General features: G+C 34.0%; 2 protein-coding genes across 2 annotated transcripts; one reads left to right on the top strand and one right to left on the bottom strand.

Annotated features, from left to right (window-relative positions):
• The first annotated feature begins 11,200 nt into the window (after positions 1-11,200).
• LOC113777285 (putative wall-associated receptor kinase-like 16) lies at positions 11,201-11,869 on the top strand. The gene has a single exon (XM_027322322.1). It carries the CDS (start codon positions 11,201-11,203, stop codon positions 11,867-11,869), a length of 669 nt encoding a protein of 222 aa, XP_027178123.1.
• A 2,294-nt stretch (positions 11,870-14,163) lies between these two features.
• Positions 14,164-20,282, bottom strand: LOC113778022 (chromatin structure-remodeling complex protein BSH). Its single transcript, XM_027323269.1, has 10 exons — positions 20,170-20,282; positions 19,964-20,052; positions 19,059-19,153; positions 18,551-18,622; positions 18,356-18,403; positions 18,125-18,208; positions 17,059-17,097; positions 16,900-16,982; positions 16,639-16,701; positions 14,164-14,482 (listed from the first exon to the last, which is right to left on the bottom strand). The coding sequence occupies exons 1-10, from the start codon at positions 20,220-20,222 to the stop codon at positions 14,383-14,385; spliced, it is 726 nt and encodes a 241-aa protein (XP_027179070.1). The 5' UTR covers positions 20,223-20,282; the 3' UTR covers positions 14,164-14,382.
• Between the last annotated feature and the right edge of the window lie 1,780 nt (positions 20,283-22,062).

The following is a 22,062-nucleotide window of genomic DNA, read 5'->3' as shown; positions in this document are numbered from 1 at the left end:
GTTTACCTATTTTTCAGCCATTTATTGCTTCATTATTTTTCTAAATTCAACCCCAAAACATACACAAGCAATGTTACCAACATAGCCCTTCAATTAGGCTCCACAATAGCCTTTCAATAGGCTCAATATCATTCAAGTACAGAACAATACTAGAAAATGGTCCGGAACTAATGTTTAAGACAATTAACAAAATCACAGGTTTGACGTCTCTTAGCGTTTCGGTCACAACCGAAGCTACACTTATTGGATTGGGGTATACTTTATACCGTTTCGAAGCTAAGACAAAGGGTTACAACTTTTATGAAGACAACTTAACCCAGTTCACAATTGATCCAGGTCGAATTTACAGATTACAGAACCAAAATGTCCTTGTCAGTATGGTTGTCAGCACTGGATTCAAATGGCACTAACTCAGGCTACACAATTCCGATTGAGGCGTTTTCAGATGCGTTGGAAAGCTGAAACATAGGGCTAAAAGTTATGTTTTGTCCAAATACTGATTTAATACGGATCAAAGTAAAAAATGAAGTCAAACATGTGAAATCTCAAAACTGCCCGCTGAAACGTACATTTGGCAGTCAGGGGTATTTCGGTCATTTTACATGTTACAGTGCTCCGATTGAGATGAAATTTTACAGGAAGCTATAAAGCACCATTTCCTACAACTTTCATGTTTTGACCTAAGTTTGATTCGGCCTCTAACATGGACGAATGATGCTGGTCAGAAGCAGGGCAGTTCAAGCTTAAAACTGGAATTTAATGCATTCAACGTATAAACTTCTTATTCATGTATAGAACCACTACTCCAACTCCCTATCCAAGCTTATTCACATCATATTCTATATAACCAACAAGAAACACAACTGAACAACTCAAACCCTAACTAAAAAATCCACCATAACCATCAAAACTACTTAAATAACTATCATTAGCTAAGAATATGAGTTACTATACCAACTTAAACAAGATTAAGGGTAAGAAAATGGAAAAACAGCCTTAATACCTTGCCAAAGATGCTTTCAAGAGAAACCTCAACCTTTCCTTCCAAACCTTTAGCGCACCAAGCTTCCCAACTTCCCAAATAAGAGGTTAATCGGTTTAGAATTTCGGTTTTCACTCAACTAAGCTAGAAAGCAAGATTGAAATGAAGTGGTTTTTCTCTCTTTTTTTTTTCTTAAGTCTCGGCCCTCTATGAAGCTTATGGAGCAAAAATGAAGCTCCAAGAAAAGTTAAAAAGCTTGGTCTTAATTTGGGTCAAAGAGGGTTGGCTGGCTTCCAAGTGTCCTCTCAAGATCATCTCACAAAATTTTTTCTTTTCCTTGTTTTTTCTTAGTCAAATATTTCGGCCATCTTGAGCTGATGAGGGGCTGATATTTATGCATTAATAAAAATGAGATTAAGTTAATAAAGTGGTGGTCAAGTGGTGTGTTCACTCGGTAACAAACGGTACCCGTCGCTTCACACCGTTTTTCCTTAACTCGCACGTACTAGGGTTTTTACTTACAATTCACTAACTTATTAGTATTACTTCTAATCACACATTTAATATCATCTAAAACTCACTCTTAATCACTAAATTGAGTACACACTCCGTACCGATTACTCACACCACGAAAAGACGTAAAAATCCAAGTTTATCTTAACGATGAAAGAAAAGAAGAAACCCTTGGTTGTATGATTATTTGTAACTATTGGGGAATTGAATGTGTAGTAAAGCTACTGTAAAATAATAAATTTCAAATTAAAGGGAATTTTAAGAAAAATATAAGAGATTTTACAAGTCGTTACACTAAATTACAAAAATAAAAAAATTTTTGAGGTCAAAACATAATTCTTAAAATGATTATGGGAAAAATTAGATAAAGATAAAGTTTAGGGATCAAATGCAATTAAATTAAGGGTCTAAATGAAAGAAAACTAAAGTTTTTGCTCCATGGTACAACTAAATTAAGGGTCTAAATGAAATAAAACTAAAGTTTTTGTTACATACTAGAATTACCTAAAAGTTTAGGACTCACATTGCAAAAATTGTTTTTCTGTTTATAGGAAGATTCTTAGTGTTTAGGCCATACACAATTTGGCCCCAAAAAAAGGCAAACTATCTCATTTAAACAAATGGGCCTAATTTGTTGTTTAAGTATGCTAGAAAAAACAAAGGTAGCTAATTTTATTCCTAAGACCTGACAACAAGCCCAATAAGCAATAAACACTAGCCTACACAAATTAAAAGAAATCAAGATTTTTCTCAAGAAACCCATTTTTCAAATTAGGAAACCCATTTGATCGTTTCTAAACCTGGAAACTCACAAGACTCATCCTAAATATCTTCCAGAGGACAATAGGCAGTCAAATAAATGAAGACCAAGGCTGGGCTATATTAGCGGCAGTTTAAAGTTCCCAAAAAAACAAGAACAACTACAAATTTAATTAAACATGCAAAGAGCAACTTAGAAGCATGATGAATCTATTTACATCCTTATGAAACTAATAGGCATGCGTATGGATCAAAAGTCACTTGATTATGCATTTCCAAAACCTAAGACACAAGTTCCAGCTCTCCGAAGCTTACTCAATGTTAGTTGTGGCCTTCCAATTTGAATGTAAAAGATCCGGAGTTGAAGTCTTTCCTCTGCCCTTTCTTTATTTTGAGCAATACTTGTTGAAATTTTTTAACCCCAAAGAAAGAACCAAGGGGAAAGGGAGAAGCTGAGAGAATGCGAGCTTGTGTGTGTTAGTGTTTGGTGAAAATTGAGAGAGAGTTTGTGTGTGTGTGTCTGAGAGTGAGGAGAGTTGTGTTATTTTTTGAGCTGTGTGTGATGATGAATTCTGGTACCAAAAGAAAAAGAGGAATATCGGAGGTGGAGTGTTTTTTTGGGTTAATAGTACATTTGGTGCAAGAAAAAAATAATTGGTGTGCGGATCTGAAAAAATTTTGTTAGAATTTTTCTTTTTTTTTTAAATTTTCAAAAATAATAAAAATAAGAAAATTCATATTAGCATATGTGAAAATAAATTATCAATAGGCAAGTAAATATTGCAATAAAATATTAAGAAACAAAAATAAACATTAAAAATTTGGTGTCTACAATGAGTTATGTATCTTTTAAGTATCAAGGGAAGAACGTCAAATTAATGCAACTTATTAACTCATTTGGAAAAAAAAAGATACAAAAAAAATACTTAGCACATTTTTAAACATACAAGCCTATAAGAAATATGTAATTCCTTCATCTATATTTCAAAATTCATATTTTTAAGTTGTACTTTTCAGAATATCTCATATTGAGATAGCTAAAAGCTAAAGCCTATGTGGCCTTGTACGTAACTTTATTTTGTAATATGACCAAATATTTATGTGCACACAAACTAAAATGGGAGTGCACAAACTATTTGTTTATGTGTGCACAAATTGATTTTCAATGTTACATAATAAATAACGAGCGCGGGATATGCATACAATAATAAATTCAATCTACAATCAAGTTTTACATTTATAAATTTCTAAATACTCCACATGCGATTTTTCTCCAGTATACGGGTCGAGATTGAGTATTGGATATTAACGGTCGAACTCACAAAGAAGAACAGGCAACTACCGGCACTACTAAATCTCCTCTATTATTTAGACTACCAAAAGTGTATGAAATTAAATCTACAGTATAATATGTAACAAATGTAGTAAAAATAACAATAGAAATCTCCTAGAATCATGAAATTCCTAACTACTCTTGTAAATGAATCTACCGATTAATTGATCGTTATTATCTTAGTTAAATATGGCGTAATTCCCTTATACATGTGAAATCTACTCTCGTAATGAATCAACCATACCTATAACTAATCCATACCTATTTTCGTGGTTATGAAATTAGCTATAAGTTCATTAACTTTATGAAATTACATGAAATAAATCACTAAAACCATAAAAGTGCATATCTACTTTCATGAATGTACTCCCTAGGTCACTTTTTTGAACTAGTTTTAAATTTCAATTTTTGTTGCAAACTTAACACCTTTAAGTTATTACAATTAATGGCCAATTAATCATGATTACAAAATTAAAAGTACTAAATAATTTGAGAAAAACAATAACATCAAATAACCGAATAAACATCATTAACGAGAAATAGATACTTCAATCATAATTCTAGGCATAAACTTTAGAAACATATAATAAGATCCAAACTTGTATTATAAAATCTAATATAAGATAGAAGTGGTAGGAGAGATATCACCCTTATCACATGAGTTTAAACTCTGCATTTTTACTTGGGAAAATCGTTCAAAACATCCCTCACATTTTACAAAATGACTTTTTGTATCCCTCACTTTTAAAAGTATACTTTTACATTCCTTACAAATTCACATTGGTTAAATTTGGTCCCTATCTAGGTTTCCGACTAGTTTTTAATCAGAATCTACCATGTGCCTTGCTTGTAATCATTTTTGAAGGGCAAAATTGTCAAATCAAAGTTTACATAATCCGATCCATAGTCCCTCACATTTCACAAAATGAATTATTTAATCCCTCACATTTCACAAAATAAATTTTTTTCATCCCTCATATTTTAAAAAATAAATTTTTTCATCCCTCATTGATCATGTGTACAAATAACTTTTTTTAAAATTAATATATATCTATTTGATTTCACCTGAACAATATGAATAGCATGTAATATATCTCTATTTTATTTCACCTGAACGTACTGTTCAAGTGAAATTAAAATAGATATATACAGGGGTTTAAAAAAAATTGTTAGTTCATTCATTTTACTCAAATTGAAAACAAATAAGATATTTAATTCTAAACATTATCAAGCATTTATATCGAATTAAATTTAGACAGAAAAAATAAACAAAGGAAAAGTATGACAAAATGAAGTAAGTGATTGACACTTTTAAATTTTAAGATAATTATGAGGTAAGAAATTCAACTATTGGTCTTAAAGGTAACGAGTAAAAATTTCAGATTTAAATTGCTATTTGTTAGCATGACTATAAAATTCGAATTAACATTGATTTTAGATGGTCTTATTATACAACTTAATAAATGAATTATTACCAAAATAGAAAAGGTTGCAAATATTAAATAAATTTACATGGTGAAATCAAATATAAATATATATGGGTTTAAAAAAATTATTAGATTTAAAATCATGTATATATCTATTGAATAGCATATGCACAACTACAATTAGTCTGTTTAAGTGAAATAAAATAGAGATATATTACATACTATTCATATTGTTCAGGTGAAATCAAATAGATATATACATGAATTTAAAAAAAAAATTATTTGTGTACATGGTCAATGAGAGATGAAAAAATTCATTTTGTGAAATGTGAGGGATAAAAAATTTATTTTGTGAATGTGAGGGACGAAACAATTTATTTTGTGAAATGTAGGGGATTATAGATGGATTATGTAAATTTTGATTTGACAATTTTACCCCTAAAAAATAATCACATGCAAGGCACGTGATGAATTCCAACCAAAAATTAGTTGGAAACCTAGGTAAGGACCAAATTTGACCAATATGAATTTGTAAGGGACGTAAAATTACACTTTTAAAAGTGAGGGACGAAAAAAGTTATTTTACAAAATGTGAGGGACGTTTTGAACGATTTTCCCTTTTTACTTGTCAATTTTCATCCAAATTTAGTTATATATAAGAGAGAATGAATTTAACTAATCTAAACTATCCCATACTACCCTAAACTAAAGTACTAAAAAACTAGCTAAAAACTAATTTTTGTGGTGTTTTCTTACCCTCCTAAGCTCTCTCAAAAATGAAAGACACAAGCTCTAATTATAGAAAAATCTTCAAGCCTTTAATTTGTATATTCCATGTGAACATAACTCCAATTAGTCAACAATTTTGACTTCCAAGTTAAAACTCATCATTATAAAAGAAACAACATCAAAAATTATTGCTAGAATCTCATCTTTATAGTTGCAAATAAGTTGCCAAACATCCCTCAAGAGATGTGCACAAGTGGAATCTGCAAAGTTTGACTAGAATCCCTCCAAAAATTGGCCAGATTCTTTCCCTGTTTTTTTTTGCAAATTTTGTTTCTCATTCTAACTCACTGCTTTGAATCCCTTTGATAATCCCTTCAAAAACTGGCCTGATTTTTCAAAGGGATTCGAGTCAACTTTCTTTTTTGATAAGTTTTTTCGTTTTCTTCTTCTTGTGACTCCAACCACTTTTGAAACTCGTCATCCTTGCGAACTTTAGGACTTCAATCAATATAATGCAAGCTTATTTCTTGTCCAAAATGAAGTCCAATTTCTAACTCTTACAAACACAATAAAAAATATGCAAGTAAAACGGACAAATTTTTCGTTTAAACTCTAAGTAGCATTTTAGAACTAAATCTAGCAAAAATGGATTTTTTTTCTTATAATATTGAAAAAGTAACTAAAATTAATATAAAATATCATCCAAATATAGTATAAAATAGTTACTTATCAATAAAAAAAAGTGTGGTATTGTAACCTATGTTTTGAACTCGGATTGGGTAATGACTCGGTAGAGGTTAGGGGTCAGGGGTCAATGGGTCTGATCGGTTAGCTCGGGGTAGAGTCGGATGATGTCATAATTAAAATATAAATATATTTTAAATAACATAAAAAAAATAAATAAACATGTACTTATAGTCATTTCAATTTTTTGACATATGTCCTATACTCCTATATATTAAAATGTCAAATTTGTATTAAATAATTTGTAATAATCAACTAACTTAATGTTTGTATATCTGAACTGCGTATTAATGAGTCTTTAATTCTATAAGATCATGAATCTAGAATGAAAATTAATAATCATTGTAAACATATAAAAATTAAGGCTGCAAATGAAAGTAATAAAAGAACTTTACGTGTGTAGTTATGATTGTGCAAAACATTAAGGGATCAAAGTACAATATGATAAAAGTTTTAAGCTTAAAACGGGATTCCTTATCAAGTCTTCTTCTCCGCCGTGAAACTTTCCGGTTTCTTATGCCCCGTCACAAAGTTTCCACGGTCCAGTTCGCTATTTGTGTTCTGGGCTTTCTTTTTTCAAAAAGAAAGGAAGAAATTATCTTCCAATCCAGGTGCCCATCGTTGCTTTCTTATCAAACAGAAGTGAAGGAAACTTCTTATTCGTTACTTTCCCTTCTATATCTTTGCTTCATTGATATTTCCTTATTTTGGATGATGTTTTAGATCTTTAGATCTGCAAATTTTTCTTCCTTCTCGAAGATTTCATTTAGGTGCCGATGAATCAACTTCCCCATCATTGATTAGTCTGCAAATTGGGGAAGAGAAAAAAAAATTTTCATTTTTTTTGGCTTGGATAAAAAATGCAGAAGCTTGGGAAGTCAAGACTCGGGTTTCCAGATCCAGTTTTCCTAATTCAACCCCGAATGAACCCGATTTTTAATCGGCTTTGACTGGATTTCTGCCAACCGATTTTTTATAGAAACTCGAACCGGACGACTATTCGGTCCCGGTTCAATCAGTCGAACCAGACGGTCAGCTAAAAACATAGCTGATATGTATTCTTGTTTGTTCACTTGAGGTTATTTGGTTATTATGGTCAATGGAACGTAGCTTTATTACTAATATGCATTCTTGTTTGTTCGCTTGTGGTTGTTATGTATTCTTGTTTGTTCACTTGAGGGTGTTTGCTTATTATGGTCAATGGAATGTAGCTTTATTACTAATATGTATTCTTGTTTGTTCACTCGAGGTTGTTTAGTTAGGTTGGAAAATAGTACTAGTGAGTTTTGCAAGACGCTAAAGGCAATACTGATATAGTCAGGCTTGCACCTTAAGTTTTACCTGGTGACCCACACGGCTTACTGACTTTCAATACGACTGTAGCTCTTTCACATCTGTATGATTTTTAAAATGTTTTTAAAGCAATTCTTATTTGTCACTTGTTATGGAGAATGTATTTTATTATACTAAATTGGATTGATCATATGTAATTGTTTGATGATTACGTGCATATGAATAATTGCATTATGTATTTAAAAGTGATTGTTATGCAATATTTTGGATATCAGTGAACGCGCTTAAACAAGTAAAGGATAGGAAAAGCCTCTAGAATTGCCACATTTGAATATCGTTACGGCCTTCCATGGGATATAATAGTGGACAAATGGCTCTGTCATGTGAAAAAATAGTGACCATGGTAATTATCCCAAGCTATGCTTTTAATCATTATATGGCTTTACCACAAGAAATAATAGTGGTATTTAATGGTCCTCTCACGGAATATAATAGTGATCATTGGATATTTTCTAACTGAAAGCAAAGTGAAAAGATTCAAGATTCCACGAATTATAAGTAAACAATGATGAATTATAAATTTATGCATAGTTATGCATTATGTATGTAAGACGCATGTAATGTGCTAATTGTGATTGGATTCTATGAAATGATTTTATTATATGTTATATGTAATATTAATCTGCTCGATCCAGTAAAGAAATGTTTAGGTTACTTATTGAGCAAGTTGATGCTTACCCCCAATTAATTTTTCCTCCCCTGCAGATGAGGATCAGGCGTAGGGTGGATTGAAAACTAGTTTGATCAGGCTAGGTTTCTAGAGTTGAATTTTGCAAAAATTGTAGCTGTATGACTTTTATATCCTAGTAATTTATATTTGTCGATAGTTTAGTGTGAAGGATTGTATGAGTGATTTTCCATGTTTGGAACTTTTGCAAGTTTATTCAAAGGTATAAGTAATGGTTAGTTTGTATTTATAAGTTTGATAGACGGCTTTGTAGAAAACTCCTCTGGGTTTTCTCTAGGTTCACTTCAACTCTATCCTATGCTTAGAATCGAGGATATGAAGAACATGTCCATAAAATAGAAGTAGAATGAAAAGAGGCGCAAGCTTCACAGCGAGATAGGCAGCTCATCATCGGAACTCTTATATTGACCATTATTGCCTAATAACTCGGTTCCTTGTGTGGAGCCACCATCTTCGCCAGGCTACCACTTGGACCGGATCTAAGAAAGAACTAACCAAACTAGCTTGACCGACTGGATCTCTCAACCATAAGGAGAGGAAAAGGTAATGTTTCAGGGAGGATCCCATGTGGGTATATAAGTGAATTTGATATAGTGCATTTTCGAACGGATAAGACTCATCGCGGGGTCGGTCACAAACCTTGCCTAATGCTTTGGACAACTATGTGTAGCGAGCGGAGGATTGAAAGCGGCCTACTTGAGAATGGCTCCTTTGACTTTGCTTGAAACCAGCTTGGTATTGGCAACTCCACTTGGAGAGCTAGAAGGCAAGGCAGGAACTAGATCCCAAACATGCTACTCGGCTTCTTTGCTTGCTGGCTTTCCTGAAATGACTGAAGCTGGCTTGATTGAATGAATGGACAGCTACGGATTGGCACGCTGAACTCGTACCCGGAATCATAATCTGAACTCGGGTAAGAAGAAGCTCTTTCTATATTATATAGAATATACCCTCACACATCTGATTCATGAACAGATGATTCGTAAACAAACAGGCTTGACTTTCCTTAGAAAGTGGAAAGAGGCATTACTCCATAAACCACAAGCAGGCCGACTAACTGGCCGTTGGGATAAGGGAGAACTATCTCATTAATATCTTTTTCCTCAACCTCGGGGGACTTCTCCCCTTTTATTTAGAGAACCGAGTGAACGCAGAATCCTAATCAGTCTTTCGGCTAGCAACGAATGCACGAGGAAAGAGTGCGTGCAGCAGCAAAACACATAGCACGTTGTTTAGCACCTCTTTCTTTAGTTAAGTAGGGTGGAATGAGACTGCGCGTGTACGGAGGAGCATAGATCGAGCCAAGCCGTAGCAAGGCGAAAAAGCCAAGGAAGGTCTCTCTCGCTAAGGCCCCATTGAAAGTTTGCGATGCACATGATTCGGTCTTAATCATCTGAAAAACTTGAATAAAAGCAAACGTCTTGACTATTGATATAAAAAATATGACTAGAAATGCCATTTTTTTTCTCAGATAAGGAACAATAATCTCAATCAGATGTAGCAAATCAAGAAAAGAAGCCTATAAGCTATTAGATGCAAGCTTAGTAGGAACGTCAAAGCTAGTTACTACTCCGTGAGGTCGATTTGCTCTTCGTAGGCCTAGCCTCCTTTTACTATACTTTTTTTTTTTTTTTTGTCAGCAACAATACATTTGTATAACCACTCTATCCTAATCTAGGGGGAGGGGGAGCTTAAGGAGGCTGTGATAGGGGGCTAGTGAGTATACAGACCCAACTAAACTAGATCAAGAAAGTGTTATGGCACAACACTTAAATTTTTTTCTCCCTGGTGGCCACTGAGCCATTGGCCCAGCCATAAGCCCTGCAGTTCCTTCCTTTTGTTTTCTTTCAATGGCTGCTATTTGAAATGTCAGCTCTCGCTTTCTTTCCTTGGCTAAGGTCAAAGGCATAGAGTAAACTAAGAAAAAAGAAGTAAGGCATACCTCAGATATAAGAATCTAATTCACACGCACAAGAGAAAGAGAGAAACTGAAATAACTAAATAAAGGAAAAAACAATCAGGACTTGATGCGGAAGACTTGGACATTCTCACGGGAGTTAACCCTGCTACGCCTTAAAGAAAAGTTCGTTCAACGACTTCGAATAAGACCAATGAGAGAAGGAATCGAATCATAGACGGATTGGTTTCCGAATGAAGAGATAGCACGACTTCAAAGACTGAGACAGCTATAGAGGAATAAGAATGATTTAGGACCTCTTAGGAGGGTATGCCGGTGCCGCGCTTTAAATTATAGGTTAAATGTTTTTAATTATGATTATCAGATTTGGGGCGTGACAAGAAGAAATATGATGTTGTTGAGGGGAAATTCTTTCGAGAAAATGGAGGGCTAATTCTACAAAAACAACTCAAAAGACAGGACAAATCTTCCAACACAAAAATTTTAACAGCTGAAGAGCTCAAGAGAGAACAAATAACTTCCTTGAAAGCAACATTATTGGTCAAGGAGGTTTTGGTGTAGTCTACAGAGGGTCTCTAGCAGACAACGGAGAAGTAGCCATCAAAAGGTCCAAAACAATTGACTATAACCAAATTGAGCAATTCATAAAAATGTGGTTAAGATCTTGGGTTGTTGCTTAGAAGCAAAGGTACCGTAACTCGTTTACGAATTTATCGACAATGGTACCCTTTTCAAGCATTTGCATGACAAAAACATGGCACGTAAAATTTGTTGGGAAATCCGATTGAGAATAGCTGCAGAAACTGCTGAGGCTCTCCCATATTTACACTCTGCAGCCTCACCTCCGATCATCCATAGGAACATAAAGACTGTGAACATACTCTTGGATCAAAATTACACAGCCAAAATTTCTGATTTTGGTGCATCAAGGTTAGGTCCGCTTGACCAAAATCAACTATCTACAATGGCGCAAGGAACTCGCGGCTATCTTGACCCTGAAGTTTTCCAAACATTTCAGCTGACAGAGAAAGGTGATGTTTATCACTTTGGAGTTGTTCTTGTTCAGCTATTGGCGGGCAAGTTGCCCATATGCTTTGATAGGTCGGAGGGTGAGATAAGTCTAAGCAATCATTTTCTTTCTTCGATAAAGCAAAATCGATTGATTGAGATTCTCGAAGAGTTCATGGTGTCTGAAGAGAATATTGAGCAGTTGATGCAAGTTGCTAGGCTAGCAGAGCGATGTTGGAATGTAAAAGGAGAGGACAGGCCTTCCATGAAAGAAGTGGCAATGCAATTGATGAGGTTGGCATTTGCATCAATGAATAATATGGTTCCAAGTGCTGAAGATTACAAAGAACCACCAGACAAACCTCTAATCAAGCCTTCACTGCACTTCTGGGACGGAATTGTATCAGTTTCCTAGTATCTGTTGGCCGCAGGCTGCAGCTAAGATCCATTACATACTGTAGTTCTATTGCGAACACTATTATGTTCTAACCAAATTAGCCCTCCAGAGCATATTCCAATCAATTTCTATGTAATGCTATTTTAAAGTAGTCATTTACAAAAGAATTGTCAACCAAATAGGAATCTGTATGAAGTTCAGCTTGCAACTTCAACTAGATCGGCTCAATATATAATAAAAGTTTTTCATATACACAGTTACAGTAAAGTTTTTAAAAAACACATAATCCAAACGGAGCCATTGTTTGCAAGAAAAAAATCCTTAATTTCATAAGCAACTCCCGAATTTCCGTTCATAAGCAACTCCCGAATTTCCGTTTTAAGTATCACTTTCGCCAAATTTTTTAAGTTTAAAGGACCAAATTAGTTTGCCATAGTACTAAGCGACCATACTGGTCAAAAACTTAAAAGAGGACAAAATTGGTCATTTAGCTGTAGTTTTAACAGCGCATGCATGTACAACTCAAGTGACTTCTTTGTTAATTTTTTTTTTCTTCTTAATCTTCTGTCAAAAATTCTAAATTGCAACTTCATATCAAGATAAGATAAGAGAGTATATTAGTACGTAGTAATAAATGAGGAATCATTTAGCCATGACTCCAAAGATATGTGATAAAATAGTAAATTTTTTTTAGTTGTTTTTTGGGAATTTTTTTCATAAGAAAAAAGGTTTATAGTAGCACTCTATTGGAAAGTGTGTACTGAGGCTAAATTAATCTGTCTATCTCATTCATTATGTCCATTGGGAGAATGTTTTGAGTTATATTTCATGAGCTGGCAGATGATCATGTTCCCAGGGCTTCATCATAGGAAGACAATACCTGAAATGTTCATGTTCCTAAACCTTTGTTTCATTCACAGGAGTAGCTGAATTCATGTTTCAGGTTGCAATATTCAATAGTAATTAAATATTCAATATTAATTAAATCCAGTTTAAAAATTTGAGTATTTAGTCTTGGATACAACACACAAGTATGTACTATATAAATTTGCTTATGTATGTATATTTATTTGGCCAAAATTTACTTGAAATTTAGATTTTCAAAATTTAGGCGTCCATTTACTCTATGATTTTCTTTCTTTTATTTTTTTTAATTTTTGCTCTATCTTAGTGTTGTATCTTTTGAATTTCATTATGAAAAAGAATCGGATGTCTCTTATTCATTAGCGGCTACTTCTTACTTTTGGGTTCCAAAGAAAGAAAATGCATGTATATAGCCAAGAAAATTGAAAAACAAAAGACAAAAGAAACGCACAACCTCACACATTCGACAAAAAATATAGTACACTTCCATGCACATGAAATAAACTTAACCCCTATATATGTGTAATATATATAACTGTTATTTGCACTCACATTTTTGTTATTCACATTTTCACTATCATTTTAATCATATAATTTTCATTTATTAGACTATATGATAAAATAAATGATGAAAGTGCAAATATCACCTCTGGTGTGTGTGTATTTTCGAGGTCAATGTTTAACATTGCTCCTACAGTAAATATAATTTTGATTAAATCTTGCACAATTATTATGATGTTTACCTTGCCAAAAGACTATGTTGAGCAATCAAGGGGCATAATCCCAAGATTATGTAGGTTACTAGTATCATTAGTACATTTGCAAAAAGTATGAAATCTAATGAACAAGGAAATGCCAGTAACATCCTTTAAATCTTGACTCGACAATGAGCTCTGAAAGTTCCCAAAGGTATCAAGGAAATGATAGAGGACTCTAGACCCAAATAAACAACTTATCCTTGAGTAGGTACCTAATTAAATTGCAATACGTGGGAGAACAAATTTTAGGGAAAAATAAAGTTGGGCGGCTAATTTCTTACTTCCCATAGATCCTATCCCAATAATGATGCACTAATCCGTGCTAGTTTGGTGTACAAGTCATGGAACTTCCACTTGAAAATGTAGCAGATGAAATAAAAAGATCACCAAATCCCAGACATTATGAAGTGTGTCCTTCACAGACAAAATCATCTCAACCTAAAAATATAGCAGCAATCTTGTCTTTTTGGTACAATCACCAGCTAACAGCACCATTATATTTCCTAAGTTTCTACATTTCCAAAACCTGTATTTGTAAACTTGCCCGAGACAGCTAGATATTTCTAAAAAATTTGGGTTAACATGCACTGGGATGGACATCAGATGGAAAGCAAATGACAGCAAGAATCAATTATCTCTTGATCACAATACATAAGCAGCATGATAAACTTATAACACACGTTTGATGTGGAATGACAATTTCAGAGGAATAGAACTAGTGGGGGAATCCATTTTCATCTATACATGCTAAAATACAGTCACAGTCACAGTCAAATTCACATTCACATACTCCTGCACTATTCTCAAAAGAAGTCAACAAATCTATCAGAAAAAATAGTCTCTTACAAAATAGTTGTCATCTGAATCAGTTATGGTTGACGACAGGTTTAAGTACATGTGCATTAATTATCATCGGGCATTCCTCTCTTCTGTTGCCTCTAAGGCATCCACTTCCTCATTTGACAAAAGGTCAACAATGGGTTCAAATACATCCCACTCTTTTCTTTTCCTGAAATAACAGCACAAGAAACAAATAAATTTCAAAGTGGAAGCACAGCCAAGTACTCAAAACTTTTAACCTTTCCTTTATTATATATTAGCACTGGCAACATGTTCTACAGCATTCTTGTAGTTATGCTTAGACACTTTCTCACAATTCAGATGGATCTAAATTTATTGAATTCAATCATCACCATCATTCAAATTTAACAAGTTATGGTGTAACATACAGAGATACAATTTAAGCTCACAGTCCACTACGCTCTCACCCCAAAAGGAATTCTCTCCTCTTGAAAATTCTTGGATATGCTAAAAGAGGTTATACGCCTGATTCAAATTTAATAAGAAAATGCAAGATAACAAAAATCTGTAACCATTTGGGGACTGTTGAGGAAAGGAAGGAAGCTTGAAACAGGTGATGGAGGAGCTGGGAGACTGCGGAATGGTTGAGCTGGTAGAGTAGTAGGGTTTATGAAGACTCATTGAAGAATTTCCAGTTGTGGTGGAGGCAAGGAGGTGGAGATGAACAAAATTGGGATGGAGATAGAGGCATCGACATTGGCAGTTCGCCAGGAGAAGGAATTTGACATTGGGGAAGGAGGCAAGGAGGTGGATTAAGTAACCAATGCTATGGAAAAACTAGTACTACTGAGAGTTTCTAAAAATTTTGAAAACATCTAGTAGTAGAATACCAAAAAATGACTTCCAAACAATTTTTCAGACAAGCAGATAAACAAGTTTATATTTACCACAACCATTTGGCCCAGTACTACAGCACCACATCCAGCCCAACCACAAATTGTTAACCCATGGCCCACCCCAAGTGCTTCTCCATCTGCTCAATTGCACACCAGATCTGCACCTTTTTGCACACCAGATCTGCACCTTACTCAAAGGCTCAAGTTGATCCATGGTCAGTAGTAATTCCCATCCACATCCTTATCATACTGCCCTCACACTGCTCCTTAGATATACTCTTAAAAGTCTGAAAACCCCACTTCCCAAAACAACCTTAGTCCAACCCGTCCCCACAACCCCACTCAATCCCCAGTCCCCAAACATTTGAATATATTACATGGTGCCATTCAACAAACCAATCCCTGATTTCCACCAACTTTCCCTCTTCCTCTGTCCATTCTGGCTCCTCCTTTCGATCTCTTATGCAAATACTTAAAACAGATGCAAAACAAAGAGATTTAATCAGACAAACATATATGCACACCACATAGAATTGCACCAACATAGGCCTAAGAGACACAAACTGCGCACAATATCTTGAAGAGTCAACTTACAGAGACATATGACACAACTATGCTATGTTTAAAAAAAGCATGGTGGAGTCGGTGGTGGCATTGATTGGAGAGGGATGTTCTTCTCGTGAGGCGTCTTTTCCTCATGTTTTATGAAGAGAAAGAAGATGATTAAGAGAACTGCTGGCGGGCAGAGAAAGGAGCACGAGAATGGGCCTGTTTCTCTACAGGGATGCGAAAGGGTAGGTCAATAGGCCAATTGGCTGAGAAGAGAGGATGATGGATGGCTTTTCTTTTTCAATTGGGACGGCTGTGGAGGGGTATGGCCAGTTTGGTTGGATTGATGGGGAAAATGTCTTAATTCCAAATGGAAGAAGGGATTATATGTTCTGTTATAATGTTTTCCAAGATCTTTTAGGAGAAGATTCTTATTGTGGTTTTGTTTTTCTTCATTTTATTCTCTTTCCAAAGTTAGTCGGTGTTTAAGTCAAGATTGCATCAGCATAGTTACTTCTTTATTTCATCAAAAACAAAGTCTGTTTTTGCATTCATAATCTCAAACATAGTTCATATCTTTCAACAGAGCAATATACAGGTTGAATGGCTCTCTAATAATGGCAGTAACATAACTTGAATTTGTGCACTCAATAGATGCTCATCCCAAAATTATTAACAACCATTATCTTGCACTTTTGAACCATACAACAAAGAAAGACATAATTTTTATAGTGAATAGAAACTTAATCCCTTCAATGGTTAATATCAGGCCACTTTAACATTGAAGTCCAATATACTAGTACAAGTGCATTCCAAGTACTAACATGTTGTAGCACTTTTCTATTTCTTTTCTTTTTTCCCAAATTAGTGGCAACTTTCTTGTTGCTGCAGAAATATTCTAAAAGGCATGTAGTCTTACCGTATAACACTCGATTTGTTACCAAATGACTTCACCAAGTCCACAGCAATTCCACCTGCCTTACTGTGAGACAAAGAGACAGTGAGGACAATATGTTCATAGTAAGAAGAAAATGACAATTGAAACTATACAAGCCAGATAGAGAGGACAATATATATGCTAGACAGTAAGGAAAATATGTTCATAGAATGAAGCTGCATACAGAGCATATTGCAACAGAAACTAACAGGCAAAAGAAAATTTAGTAACCAGATCACAAACCTAATTGGTATATGCTCAAACCCCTTGCGTCCCTTTTTTATCATTCTACTTTCCTTTGCAGAAGCTACACTCTGGACAGCAATCTAAACAACAAAGAGTCAGGAAACTTTGGAGCAATAATACAACAATTTGCACCACCTAACCATCAGATAGACTCACCTCATAAAGTTGTTCCCTAATGGCAATGGCAATTGCAGGCTGCAAATTCAAATGGCAAAGCAACATTAAGTCATCTCCATAAGTAGATAAGCATTCAAAATGCAGACAACAAATTCATGTAACAGTCAACAAATGGAAAAAAAAATTCAATTTACAAGAAACTAGCACGAGAACACCAGAGGTGCTGATGCATGCTCAACAACCATCAAGCCAACCTAAAGCCAGTTACTGTTGAGACATTTAAACATAACCTGTTAATTACAAGTGGCAATTGGAGCAAGCAACAAAAAATTAGCACACATCTCACTCTTTTCTGTATAGTAAAATCTTAGGCTCTTATGTCAGTTTGATTGGATTAGTGTAGTTGAATTTTTCTCACATTTTTGCAAGTTGTTAAAAGAATCAAACGTGTCAATGTTCTAGTTGGTACTATATATTTTGATATTAATAAAATCATGAACCTTAAATTTCTCAAAACTTCAATTGTGAATTTCAAAAGTTTGTTTAATTTATCTATTTACATCTATAAACAGGACATAGCTAATAAAACAGTAAAAACAGACACCTTGTAACTAATGCAAAACTTGATTAACAGTATAAGGTAAATGTTTTGGCTGGAGCAAAGATGACAGCAGCAAAATTTGGGTTGAGACATGAATCAAGACCATGCTGGTCAATTGTTGAACTAAATCTGTCAAGAAAGGATCAAAAAGTGTTGAAGTTGATCAAAAAAACGATGAAAAGGGAAGCAACTCCATGTCACATTAGAAGAGGGAAACACCAGACTGAGAATAAAATGAGAACCTATGTGTTTCAAATATGGCATAAAACAAACTAATATTGGCACATCAAAAATTCAAAATGCAAATTTGTTTAAACCAAGCGTTTTATATGATCTCTCAGTACCGAACCAGAAGACAGTCCAAAATAGAACCTAGTGGGGAACTAGTTCCATTATATACCAGAAAAGAAGTTTTAAGTCTCATCATTTCTATCCACGCAAAAAAACTAAGCAATGACACTACATATACTTTCGTTGAGTCAATGGCTTAAATCAAATGCTTACACCAACTTCTGGGTCTTCAATTCCCATATCCTTGCAGAAAGTTCTTGCAAATTCTTCTGGATCACTCTCAAAGTTGTTCAAGTCCTGAATTTCGTAACATACATGTCCCTTTAGAGATATAGCGTAACATTACGAAAAAAATATGACATTCAATCTTCACATATTAATCTCAGATGCTAATTATTAAACAAAGTCAAAAAGATAAAAAGTCCAGTCCCCAGCAAAACTCACCCATAGAAACTGATCCTTGATAAGCGTATGATTTACACGGAGATCAAGCTGATTGACCCAAAATAAAATACGTGAGAGTATTATCTATATTGCTCTATTTACTGACCATCCAGTGGCCAAAATGCGACAATAGAGAAAAATAAGTAAAGACATGTATACTGAAACAGAAAGATGATATAGATACTCATGCCAGACCTTGATGGGGACTACTCGCTCACCGGTATACATATCTTGTCCTTCATATGACCGAAACTCTGTCAGCTGTGACTGCAAAAATTTGAAATAGCAATGCCATAACAATCAGAAAGTAGATAGAGAAAAATTCAAATTCAATGATGAATTTGTCAAGAGAAGTACTTTTAATGTGACATAAAATGGGGAGGGGAAGCTTTTTTAGACTTAAGTGAATGTTAAATACTTTTAACAGTCATGTAAAAGAAATTTCTACCATGGTAGAATCATCCCTCCTTTCTTCTAAAATGTCAATTCAAGATACCAATAAATAAAGGACTGAGGTACAGGAACCGAAACATCCCCTTTTAAAAGATTTCATACATGCAGACACCCCAAAAGACAACCAACATTCATACCAATGAAATAATTCCTAAGCTGGGCTAGCAATAACTATGGTGGATAAATGGAAGCTTGAAAACAGATGACATAGTAAGTTACAGCAAACAAAAGCAATTGACTGGCTTAATACCTGGATGGATTGAGCAATCTGAGTGACAAATGCTGGAGGAAGTTTCAAGTCTTTTACAGTTCTTTTTGCAAATACTACCACTTCTGAATCAGGATCTGCAGAAGTAAAGAAACATAAGTGGTCATAAAAATCATAAAGAGATATAGTATAAAGGTAATACTGATGGAGGCAGATGTTACAAATTCTGCATTTAGGTGATATTTTACCACAGCTTAAATTCATCCATACTATGTAAGCCGAATAGCCCGTGTGCCTCCAAATGAAGAGTGGCTTCTTGAAGCACAATTACCTCAAGAATGTTACTTGTGAACCTTTGCATACCCATAATCCATATTCAACACCCCTAGTCACTTATTGCAATATAAACTTCGTCTCTTCATTCATTATCTGCTCGTAATCGAGTTCATAAGTTTTGAAAGACTACATACAAGGAACAGAATATACTATCAGTCTAATCTCCCATAGCTCAAGAGATCTTGCAAACCCTCAAGTTCAATCAGAGAAGTTCATGAATTGCTGAGTTAGTTTTAGAAATTCCAAATTACATTAGATTTCAGATTATCCCTCAAAAGCCCTGCTTCCTACTTTCCTTCATCAAGAGCTTTCTGAGGCATCCAATTATTAGAACTAAAAACCCAAAAAAGAAAAACCATTTCTTGACAGGGTTTTACTTCATTACAGCTTATCTGAAGGGCAGCTAGTTCATGTTTTTCTCAAAATTGAATAGAACTAATCACATTAAAAACTACCCGAATATTCATTTATTTTCTTAAGTTACAATGCATACATATAATCTAAAAATCCAGCTTAGAGATTATCTTGCAAGAATTAAAGTAAATTTATGACGTAATAGCTAAAATTAATCTGAAGAAAAAAAAAAGAACGAAAAAATAAGAAGATTTTACCCGACGGGTTCCAAGTGAAAGCATCTCTAAATCTTTGACCATCAATTTCAATGTCTAATCGAATAGGCAACAGATTATCAGAAGTTGGACTGCACAACCAAAAGAAAACCAAAATCAATCGAAATTGAAACTCACAAAAATGGATTCAGAAAAATTAAGAGCTCAAGAAATATTACAAAGAAACATAAGATGAAAAGATAACTTACATTCTGAACTTTACAGGGTTTCTGGAAGAACCCCAAGTGGAGAGCGGTTTCATGCTTCTGCTTCTACTGCTTTTTTTTATTTCAGTGATTTTTTTTTTCTGGTTTTTTGTTCTTTTGGCGCCCGGTGGGGGAAGGTGCGGGAGTTTATTGCCAAAATAACTCTTCTTTTCAAACATATAACCAAAGTAATCTAATTTTAAAATTTATTATCTTTATAATTCTTTTTTTTCCACATAGACTGCATATGTGATAGGATAGAGATAGAGGCACATACTATCTCTCTTTTCCAATTAATATCTTCTTTGATTCTCTCTCTGTACCTACCCACTTTTTTTTCCTTTATTATTTTTTGTCCTTTCGTTATTTTTCCTTGTCAAATGTAATTGTTAAAAGTCAATATTTATATTAACAACATCTAAAACTTCATTATCATTCCTAATATTGTATCTGTAGATGAAAATATTCTCCTCGAATTGATAATTTCAAGGTAATGAAGATTATTCTCTTGTCTTTTCTGTTGTACAGTTTTGGAACATTCCTATGGCTTTCAAAAAATTTTGAATACTAATTGCTTTAACAAATGATTTCTCACACCGTGTGCTTGATAAAATGTCTAAGAGGAAAACTACGTAACAACATAAATTCATGCTCAATATAAGCATGTTCATTTGTAGTGCCTCTCTATCACATAATCAAATAATCTCGTATACTTGAAGTATTTTTGCACATTTATTCAACATCAATTAATGGCTTGTGTTACTTTTGAGAAACTTTAGCATTATCTTAATTGCAATAGTTTGATTACTTTTTGTAAAAGTACTTTTCAAGGAGTAGAAAGTATAACATAAATAAATATGATAACCTTGAAGTTTTTTAACTTTTTTATATTATTGCTTATAATGTTCATTGCAATTTTTGTATTTTGCAAATTTATTTTTGAAAAAATATATGCAATAAGTTTGATACATTTAAAAAAATTGCAGAGAGTAATAATAGCAAGGTCAATAATAGTAAAATTTATTTTAAATAATTATAAGGAAATTATCAAAGTTATGAAATTTTCTTGTGCCTCTATAATAAAACAGTTTAAATTTTTAATTTTTATTGGAAACTATAAAACTAGATTAAAGCTTTCCTTTCTTGTTATCCTACATGGCAATCAGGATAATTAGGTGGCAACAATAACATCGATTTGAGAATAAAATTTGAAGGTGAATCACATTGAAAATATTTTTAGAAAGAGTGTTATTTTGGCAAAAAACTCGAAGGTGCGGGGCCTTCGTGATGGGTGGGGTCGGGTGTTGTGGTTTTTGGGGCTACCAGTTCGGCAAATTTATTTGAATATTGATGGAAAAAAGGAAAGTCAGAAAATGTAGCTAGTAAAGGAGCTTTTTCTGCTAAAAATTTGTTTCTTTTTTAAATACAAGGCCGCCTCATTAACATATCTAGTCCATGCGTGAATGCAAGATTTCCAATTAATTCTAATTGCTGACATGTCGATCTGTCATTGGCTAATTGATGGTCGTCCTACTCGTGTGAACTGGACGTCTAGCGATTCTTTTGTTTCTTTGCTTGTTTGGAAGTCTTCCACTGAAATCTAATCCCACGTGACTTTCACATCTTTTTCTTTTTCGTTTTTTACTTTGTAAAAGAAATCCATGTAGGTTTGGTGAGAATTGACTGCTGAATGTTTCAGAATTCAGAACCGTCTTTTCTCCTCCTCTCCATCCATCGTTTCTCGCATTTCATGATCACCGAAACCCCCCTCAGCCTCTCATCTTCGTCTTCATCATCATCTTCATCTTCTTATCTTCTATCTATCTTGCTGAGAACAAATGGTAAGAAGAAAAAATAATTTACTCTGAGATTCTTTCTTCCTCTACCAAAAATAAT

The sequence above is a fragment of the Coffea eugenioides genome, chromosome 7 (assembly GCF_003713205.1).
Source record: "Coffea eugenioides isolate CCC68of chromosome 7, Ceug_1.0, whole genome shotgun sequence".
In the NCBI taxonomy this organism is placed as follows: Eukaryota; Viridiplantae; Streptophyta; class Magnoliopsida; order Gentianales; family Rubiaceae; genus Coffea; species Coffea eugenioides.
The sequence above is the reverse complement of the archived record's forward strand: the minus strand, read 5'-3'. Positions and strand labels throughout refer to the sequence as shown.

What these genes read in the sequence shown, in the direction of transcription:
- LOC113777285 (XM_027322322.1), top strand. Translation starts at nt 11,201, where the DNA reads ATGGCACGTAAAATTTGTTGGGAAATCCGATTGAGAATAGCTGCAGAA.
- LOC113778022 (XM_027323269.1), bottom strand. Translation starts at nt 20,222, where the DNA reads ATGAAACCGCTCTCCACTTGGGGTTCTTCCAGAAACCCTGTAAAGTTC. An exon ending in AGCGAGTAGTCCCCATCAAG is followed by an intron (nt 18,404 to 18,550) that starts GTCTGGCATGAG and finishes TGGGTCAATCAG; the next exon opens with CTTGATCTCCGTGTAAATCA. An exon ending in TTTGAGCATATACCAATTAG is followed by an intron (nt 16,702 to 16,899) that starts GTTTGTGATCTG and finishes TTTGTCTCACAG; the next exon opens with TAAGGCAGGTGGAATTGCTG.